The sequence below is a fragment of the Benincasa hispida genome, chromosome 6 (assembly GCF_027475165.1).
Source record: "Benincasa hispida cultivar pf3 chromosome 6, pf3_genome.v1.1, whole genome shotgun sequence".
Lineage (NCBI taxonomy): Eukaryota > Viridiplantae > Streptophyta > Magnoliopsida > Cucurbitales > Cucurbitaceae > Benincasa > Benincasa hispida.
Genome location: NC_143483.1, coordinates 8,221,940 through 8,231,333, shown reverse-complemented (window position 1 = coordinate 8,231,333; position 9,394 = coordinate 8,221,940). Strand labels below are relative to the sequence as shown.

General features: G+C 31.2%; 2 protein-coding genes across 2 annotated transcripts; one reads left to right on the top strand and one right to left on the bottom strand.

The window, feature by feature from the left end:
* The first annotated feature begins 548 nt into the window (after positions 1 to 548).
* Positions 549 to 2,187, top strand: LOC120079372 (uncharacterized). Its single transcript, XM_039033533.2, has one exon. The coding sequence runs from the start codon at positions 699 to 701 to the stop codon at positions 1,959 to 1,961; it is 1,263 nt and encodes a 420-aa protein (XP_038889461.1). The 5' UTR covers positions 549 to 698; the 3' UTR covers positions 1,962 to 2,187.
* Positions 2,188 to 3,493: 1,306 nt separating this feature from the next.
* On the bottom strand, positions 3,494 to 5,645 carry LOC120079374 (transmembrane protein (DUF872)). Its single transcript, XM_039033534.2, has 3 exons — positions 5,458 to 5,645; positions 4,600 to 4,921; positions 3,494 to 3,840 (listed from the first exon to the last, which is right to left on the bottom strand). Exons 2-3 carry the CDS (start codon positions 4,868 to 4,870, stop codon positions 3,761 to 3,763), a joined length of 351 nt encoding a protein of 116 aa, XP_038889462.1. The 5' UTR covers positions 4,871 to 4,921; positions 5,458 to 5,645; the 3' UTR covers positions 3,494 to 3,760.
* Positions 5,646 to 9,394: the final 3,749 nt, after the last annotated feature.

Genomic DNA, 9,394 nt, shown 5'->3' with positions numbered 1-9,394 from the left:
AATATTTAGTGAAACCAATTTAAAATTATATTGATCACATTGGTATAAACGAAAAAGAAAATCTAATTTAATCTCATCTTACATCTTTAACTATAACTAGCCAATGCAAAATAGTAAAAGGTGCTAGAGTCTCCAACTCTATCAAGACAAAATTAGAACAAAGTATTTTATTTATTCATTATTACATAGGTTACCCAACTAGTTTAGCTCATAATAATAATACAATACAAGCACAAAGTATAGAGTTACTAATTATAATCTCTTTCTTTGAAATGATAATTTCAAAGTTATGCCTTCTAGATGCTAAAAAGATCTTTCTTCTCTCCAAGTACAAATAAAGAAATAGTACTTAAAATTAATTATTAAAATTGGTTTAATTTGGAGTGAAGTAAGAAATTAATTAAGCTTATAAAGAAACAATCCTTTTTGAATGAGTCATATAATTCACTTGGTTTGAACTTAATTTGCACTTTGGATTCCACTGCCATGTGGCTTTTCAAGATGAAGCCAATTTTAAAAACAACAAAAATGTAAGACCAAAAGTTAATGTAAGACCATTTCAATTCCCTACTCACACCATAATACTTCTCTTCTTTCCCTTCCCTTATAAATATGCACTTAAACCAACTCAAGCTGAAGTCAAGCAATCCAAACTTTTTGAAGTGAAGGACAATTAACCAACACAAAAATCAAACCAAATGGCAAGAAAGAGAAAGGTTGTTGAAGTAGTGGAAGACAAGAGCTCAAGTGAAGGAGGAGCTATGGCTTGGGATGAGATGGTGAAGGAAGCGGCAGCAACAGCAGCAGCACTAGGCGGAGGTGCTCGGAGGGCCCGAAAGCGATTTGTTGGCGTTCGTCAACGACCATCGGGCCGATGGGTGGCGGAGATCAAGGACACTATACAAAAGATTAGAGTCTGGTTAGGGACATTTGACACAGCAGAGGAAGCAGCTAGAGCTTACGATGAGGCAGCTTGTTTACTCCGTGGTTCGAACACGAGAACAAACTTCTGGCCTTGCTCCCCTTTATCATCTTCATCACCTGCCCTTCCTTCAAAGATAACCAATTTGCTTATCCAAAGGCTTAATGCAAGAAACAACTCCTCCATCAATAATCTTCCAAACAATCAGCAAGAACAAAAACATCAGCCAATTCAAGAGAGGATGCTACACTCAAATGAACATCAAAACAGAGAAGAGTTAGCAACAATAACACCAACAACAACAACATGTTTCACAGACAGAGTTCTAAGTGATTTGCTCAATGACCAAGAAGTTTTCACCACTAATCCCAATATTGAAGAAATCAGTAGAAGTTTTGAGTCATGTTTGACAGAGAAAGATGAATCTGATAGTGGGGAAATGGAGAGCAGCAAGTGGATGGGAATGACTCAGATGAAATACTCAAATGGGGGAGATGAAATAAATGAAATAGTCCAAGAAGACGAAGAAGAATCAAATGTTTTGGATTTTCATTTCCTGGATGACATTGGGCCACCATGTTACTACTCTCCATTTGAGATAGCAGAGGAGATTGGTGAGGCAATGGAAGGAGGAGAAGGGAGTGAAGATGAGCAATCCTCAATGCTAAGAGAAGCTATGAAAAGGATGAAATATGAGAGGAAGATTTCAGCTTCTCTGTATGCATTTAATGGGATACCAGAGTGCTTAAAATTGAAGCTTGGGAAAGGAAGTGAAAATGGGAGAGGAAGAACAAACTCTGAGCTGATAACAAGCTTGAGAAAAGCATGTGACAGAAGAAGATCAGATGAGGAGAAGGTTGAAGAAGAAGAAGAAGAAGAAGAAGACGAAGAAGAAGAATTAGAAGAAGAGTATGTGAAGACGATGGATGAAGATAAAGAAGAAAGTTGTTCACCAGAAATTGAGTCTTTTTCAAGCAGTGAAGTTGACTTGTCCATTTGGAGTTCATTAGATCTTCCACCCATTTGCTTTGTTAACTGAGTTCTTTGCCTTCACCATCATCAACAAGAAACCCTGAAAGAAAAATTGGGTTTTGGGACCATTTCTTTCCCCCTTTTTCTTTTTGTCCAGATAAAAAGCTGAGGTCTAAAATATATATACTCATAATTTGACAATTAACCATATAGATCTATCTACAGATTGATGGAGAAGAACAATTGGGATGTATTGTTAAATTCATATTTTATCCACCAGAAAGTTATTTTCATCTTAATTTTCAGTCTTTTTCTGTGTTACATTGATAATAAGCATCATCTCAAAACATTGAATAAACAAAACTTGAAAAACATATAAAGGGGGGATCTTTGTTCTGAGTTTTTTTTTTTTTTCCAATATGTAATTTATTTTCCCTACTTAAAAACCTTTGATAAAATAAAAGCAAGGAATTGACTTAATAAGACACAAGAAAGCAACTCGAAGCCTATGTTCACACACTTACATTGAAATATTAAATTAACATCCCCTTCTTCTGTAAGCAAAGAATGTTCACATACCAAAGATAGACTATACTATCTTCTAACATAATTGAATCAAATTGGTGCAAAAAGATGTTAATACGCAGATAAGGATTCTAAAATGAAATAAAATAAATCCTTGGTTTGGCTCCTTGTGTAATCAAAGAATTATTGTTCTTTGCTTTGGCCTTCCCATCAGCGTTAATACAAGTATGAGAGATTATAGGGATATCCCCCTTCAAGCCATTTGAAGACAAGGTGAACAAAACTTTTAATTTGTCCATTGCTAAAACAAGAATATGCTATAGAACAATACAATTCTTCAATCCACAACTGGCTTTTTTGCTTGTGCTCAAATAGGAACACAATAATATGACCAATAGCCAATGTTCTTTAAAGCTAAAGGCACGGAAAAGCACAAGTCTTCTAGGACTTAAGCGCAAGGCGCAATGTGGGGCACACTATATATATATAAGTACTACATTAAGAAGAGAAAGTATAGTTGAAGTAGAAAAATGGAGGGGGAGGGGGGAATTGCATTTAAACTTAGTAAATTTTATTTTTTTAGTTAATAAAGAGGGAAAGCCCTTAATTATTACTATTTTTTAAAAGTAATAAAAAGCCCCAAGGCCCAACGCTTCGACCCTTGGGGCTTCACAAAAAGCATGTGCTTGAAGGACAGCATTATTTTGTGAGTCTCACATTTTCAAGGCGAGACGCCAAACCTACACCTGAGGGCTTTTTAAAACCTTAATAGAATAACTAGAAAATTGACGGTACAGACTAAAATGCTACTAAACTCAAACTTCAGGAGTTAATATCGAGTTTGAAAAGTCAAGGACTGAGATGCAACCAAATTCAAATTTCATGAATCAAAAATTTAAATCTGTCCAAAAAAAAAATCTTTCTAAAAAATCTTTCTATCACTCAAGAAAAAGGTTAAAGCTTCCTTTCGCATAGCCAGTCAAGCTTTTGAGATCCACAAAAGCATCAGCAGCTGCAACTAAAGATTAGTCTAGTCTCTAGTTACGAAACAATGTTTTCTTCTACACAATGTACTACAGAGAAACTTCAAATTCTACATAAAGTTTTTGCATCGACATGAGAGTTTTGCATTTAGCTACAAGACTTGTCAAGTTAATGAATTAAAAAACTACATCATGTTCATTTTTCTAACTCTACACAACCTATGAATGAGAAACAAAGGACCAATACGTTACAATCTCAGAGAGACGTAATTCTGTACAAACCATTTTTCTGACTTTATATGACAGTTTTACATTGAAAGAGAGATGGGACAAGATGCACCATTGAGATAGGAACGCCTTAGTAATCGGGAATGGATGCAAAGCGATATCCATTGGCTCCTCTCCATGCATAATATGCAATCCTAGTCTCATAAAAGCCTGCATCAACAAAGCAAAAGTTGCTCTGATTATCAAACTTCTTGGACGGCACTTCTACTGATTATTGAATGATAACAAAACTTTGATTTACACTCCTTTTTAGATTTCTAGATACATTTGGCATTATGTAAAGAAAAAGAAGAAAAAAAAAATAAGGATCACAATTGTAGGAACTAGAATGTCCAAGACCTAGACAGGATGGGAGAAGCAAGTACCACAGTTCATGAGATGTATGAACCAAAATAAAATTAACAGTGGTCCCTATGTTAGAAATTTTCTTGACACAGACTTTCATTGTGGAAATATAATATACTTTCAACTATCAAGCTTCCTACTAAAGGACTGATCATCTATCAAGCTTCCCACTAAAGGACTAATCATAATTTTTAGTAAAATCTCCTCCAACCATCGACTTTGCCAATTGGAGTGTATGCATAATTCCTTTGGCCCGAATTTCCCTCTTTCTATATTCTATCATTATTAAACGTGACCATGAAGCCAGTGGAATACATCTTCTTCTTTGACTGTTAAAACCAAATCATTACCATCATCAATACAGGTCAATAGAGATGCCTAATACACCAGGTCTTTATATGGGAATTTGAACCACCTCAAGCTCATGTTGGAACACCAAGGGCATATCGTATGTAATAATTTCAAAAACAAACAAAAGCGAAATGAATACATTTTGCCTACAATGAAAATAAATGACAAAGAAATGCATTTGAGAAATTACGAAACAGAAAATTTCATCAATACCTGGGAGGAATGTAAGAAACCCCAAAGCTAAAAGACCATAAGCTTGTGATTTCTCTCCTGCCATGTGACCGGTTAATACGAAATATGATAGAAAGAGAAGTAATATTCCAAGAACTAACAGGAAGATAGCAAGAGCGATGGATTTCCAGGGGATCTTGTCAAAAGCTTTTGGTGTATAGTAAAAGCGAGGATCATATGGACTTCCCTCTGAATCAAGATCGTTATCATCAGTGGCAAGGGAGCGGTAGCGAACATTCCGTCTAGATGCCATGACAACGAATATCAGGAATGCAGTCTTCAAATTTCAAGTAAATCAAGCCACCTTTGAAATCAATAATCAAATACATTAAAAAGACATCAAGAGGAAGATAAAAATTATATAATTTTCACATGATTGTCAATGTAATGACCCCAAATTTCAGCCTAAATTAGGGAGTATACTAAATTTTCATACTTAATTAAAACAGGAGTCATTAAAACCAACTAAACTTCAACTATTTACTCAACTCGTAGAGAGCCGAACGTTCGTGCGTCCATGGCTGTGGACGTGGGTCTCAGATCTGTTCGTGGTCTGGGCAAGAGGGAGGAAGAATGAGACAGAGAAGAGATCGAAGGAGAGAAATGGGGTAGGATTTTTCTTATTTTTTTCGACTAAACCTAACAAGAACTTCAATCCTAAATGATTCATTTCAATCCAATGAAAACAATTACTCGCTATATACGAATTCTTGTTTCCTTCAATCAGAGGTAGAATGAATATACATAATAATCTAACGGACTCCCATATAATCAGCGACGGAAGCCATTAAAAGCATGAATTGAATCCCAATAATCCAGATCAAAACTAGAAGAGTGTACCTGGAAGAGAAAATGAAAAAGGCACAAAAAAGCAGCGGCGGAAGAAGGCGATGAAGAATGAATAGTGAAATCTCAGAAATTCGGTCAAGTTGAAGAGTCTTGAAATCTCGCCGGAGACTGGAGGTCGAGGAAAAAGTCGTCGTTTCTATGATTCAACAGAGAAGGAAAGGTGGTGTTCAAAAGAAATCAAAATAAAAATAAAAATTGTCCGGGTTCAGGATCTTGGCGAGTTGGGCCAGGCCTTTTAGAATTATTGGGCCGGGCCGGCTAGTTTTTTTTCCTTTTTTCCTTTTCTGTGAGTGTACTAATCAAAAAATTTCAAAACATAAAACTTGGCTGTTCGTGAATTGGTTGGAACATTTTTTAGATTCAATTCAATTTTTCAAATTATGAATTTGATATAAATTTACCTGTTGAACTATTACATGTAGCTAAATGAGCTATTATAAGGAAAGCAAATAATATTCAAGAGATTTTCACACTACATCTTCAAAGGTTAACTAATTCACCAAAAGACACAGAGAGTTTCGAGCCCAAATTGATGTATAATATTAGTTTAATGGATATTGAAGAGAATGGAGTGAAAATGGCAATAGAAAAGTTGTATACTTTGAAAGATGACACGAAGAACAAAAAAAAACTATACAGAAATTGTGGATGAGCTCTCAAGTGTGCATTGGATTGGAATTTTTTATGTCAACCTCTATCAAATGTGCAAATCAAGTTTGCCATCTTTCAGAGGAGATATTTAAGACTCTTTGGAGCATTTCTACATTTTTAGTTTTGTGTCTTATTTTCTACAATTTTTATTTAGTTGCTTTTTAATGATTAATGAATTCTTGGACATTTAAACGTTCTTTTGGCCTTTAAAATAATTTATAATGTTCTTCAAAACTCATATTAATGATATTAAAAACTTTATGTTTATTCAATTTCTTTGGTGTAATCTTCTTTTCCAAATATTGCTTTAGATTTGATGATAAAATAGGTTTATTGGATTTGTCTTGATCAAGTTAATTCTGGACTGAATTGTTTTAGGATCTAGGAATGATTACCGTATATTTTAAGTTCGATCTAAGGGTTGTCCGTCCTTCTAGCTAAGCTCTTAGTTGGAATCATTCTTTAAGTTAGCTTTATTCGTGAGTGTTGCAAGAATACTAGAAGGACCTCTAGCTTTGCATAAATCAAGCATTGTGGGCGCTTATCAAAGTTTCTCCAATCCAATTAATTCTTATTGAATAATAAATTCAATCAAGCCTAATCAAGAAATATTTTTGTTGGGTTAGATTACTCGGATCATCCATTTAAATTGTTTTTTCAAAAAAAAAAGTAAAATGTTAATATGTAAAAATTATATTTAATTATCTTCATATGTTAAATTAAGATTAGCAACTCAATTTCATTTTATATTATGAATTTTTTTTCTAAACTCTAAACCCATTAATTATGATACAATTAATTGTAGATTCAAACTATGATACAATTAATTGTAGATTCAAACTATGATACAATTGTGTTATTTTAGCTGAACCTATTAACACATACAATTTTCATTTATTTGAATCCAACAAATTCAAATTGACTCAATTAGATTTTTTTTTTTTTTTTTTTTAGTTTAACATATTGTGAGAAATTCAAACTTCTTTATCTCTTAATTAAAGGTACATGTCTAAGTTTAAATTGATTGAGTTATGAATAAATTGAATGGTGAGGTAAATATTGATTTTAAAAGATCACATTGATTTAGTTTATTTGTGATGTTGACTCGACAAGTTGAATTTTAATTATTTTTTAGTATAATAAATGAGGTAGGGATTTCAACCTCAATAGAGATACTATTATGCTATTTTCATTTGGACTCACGTTAGTTTGGTCTTAATTTGAATCAAATCAATTAATTTGTTAAAATATTTCATTACAAATTCTTAATTTAGTTTAACTTCATTGAGTCGAACATAATTCAACTAGTTAAGATATCCTTTTTATTTATAGGTTTGAATCTTTCCCATCATAAATAATTTTTAAAAAAATTAATTGAACTATATCATGAATGTCCATAGTAAAATTTTCATAGATAGAAAAATTGTTAAACTATTTACAGAAATAACTAAAAAGAATATACGGATAAACACTAATAGATTTTTATTAACATCTATCACATAAGATCAATGATAAACTTGTGATAGACTTTTATAGCCTCTATCGGTATCTATTAAGAAAATATTAAAACTTTTCATTTTGTGTAGATAATTTTTTTCTATATTTTGAAAATCTCCTACTTCTATACTTATCTTCCCCAAAGATTATATTAAATTAATCAAGTCATTAATGCAATTGGAGAGAGCCTCGTCTTTCTTTTATCTTCATTAATTCCGTTTGTTTAGAGTATTAATTTGTGCACGGATGATTAAAATAATGATAATAAAATATTAAATAAACTCTCCAAACCCTAGAAATTGAATAATTGAAAAAGATAAGTTGGTTTAGAAATTGTTTCAATTTCCTAGAAAGTTCCATTGCATATGCTAACACTCATTTAATTATTATAATTAAAATTTGGTGAAAGATCTTCTTTTTTTTTAAAGCAACAAAAATACATTTTTATCCCTAGATTTTTTTATCTGATTTCTATTTGATCTCTACATTTTTAGATAATACATATTTGGTAATTTAATTTTGAGTTATGTTTCAATTTAATCTCAAAGTTTCAAAATGTTATAATTTTACCCTTGAGATTTGAGATTTGAGATTTGTTTCAATTTGGTCCCTAAGTTTCAAGATTTTACATTTTTAATCTCAATTTTTTTATTGAATACTCACTCTCAATCTTGATGTCAATTTTTATTAATTAATAAAAAATTATGAAATAAAATGTTAAATTTAATTTTAAGCCATAAAGAATAGTGAAATTTAATTAATTATAATTTATTTAAGGATTTTCAATTTATTAACATAAATTAATACTAAAGACAAATAACTTTGGTGAATAATCGAGGTTAAAAGTGTAAATCTTAAAACGTAGAGAATTAAAGCAAAACTCAAATGTTAAGGGTAAAATTGTCGCATGTCGAACTTATGGACTAAATTGAAACCAAACTCAAAATTTGATGACTAAATGTGTAATATTTTGAAACCTAGGGATTAAATAGAAATTAGACCAAAGCCTAGGGACGAGTATTTATTTTTTTCATTTCTTTTAATTTACATCATCTCTTTCTTTTATATTTTTCAATGCATCTTAATCAATTAGGCCAAATTCCTTTTATTATAATTAAAATGGTTGTGCTTCCAACTACTTACAAATATTCAAAGATGCTCACTAAAAAGTTGAGCAAATGGTAGTGAATTGCATTATTTCCAAATATAACATAAAATAAAGTAATTAAAAAAAACTCAACATACTTGTTTGTTTGCTTTAATTCTATTCTTAATGTTCTTTTGAAATATTTTTTTTAAAAAAAATATATTCTTAATGTTGCTTTCCAATTTGATTTGTTAAACCAAATTAAGGTGGGCGTGTATTTTTTTAAACTTTATTTTGGGCATCTCTTTTTTTTTTTAAATAATTTGTTTTTTTTTTCTATATAATTAAATTATTTGAATTGAAAATTTGTAAAAGTTAAATTATCTTAATTAAATGAAAAACATAATCTTCTACCTAACTATGTGATAATCAAATAGCAATAATTTTATAATGATCTATTTAACTATTTAAGTTACATATAAAAAACAATGTACACCAGTTAGATTAAAACAGTAGAATATAATTAAATAGAGATATATGATTTTGCGAATTTTCCAACAATATCGATGTATAAATATACAATCATTTTGGATTAGAAAATGTATTAAATCATTTTTTAAATATTGTACGTTTTAAACAATAATATACATATATCTGTGTTTGTTAGTAATGGATACATATCCAACGTGAATT

What these genes read in the sequence shown, in the direction of transcription:
- LOC120079372 (XM_039033533.2), top strand. Translation starts at nt 699, where the DNA reads ATGGCAAGAAAGAGAAAGGTTGTTGAAGTAGTGGAAGACAAGAGCTCA.
- LOC120079374 (XM_039033534.2), bottom strand. Translation starts at nt 4,870, where the DNA reads ATGGCATCTAGACGGAATGTTCGCTACCGCTCCCTTGCCACTGATGAT. An exon ending in GTTTCTTACATTCCTCCCAG is followed by an intron (nt 3,841 to 4,599) that starts GTATTGATGAAA and finishes TTGTTGATGCAG; the next exon opens with GCTTTTATGAGACTAGGATT.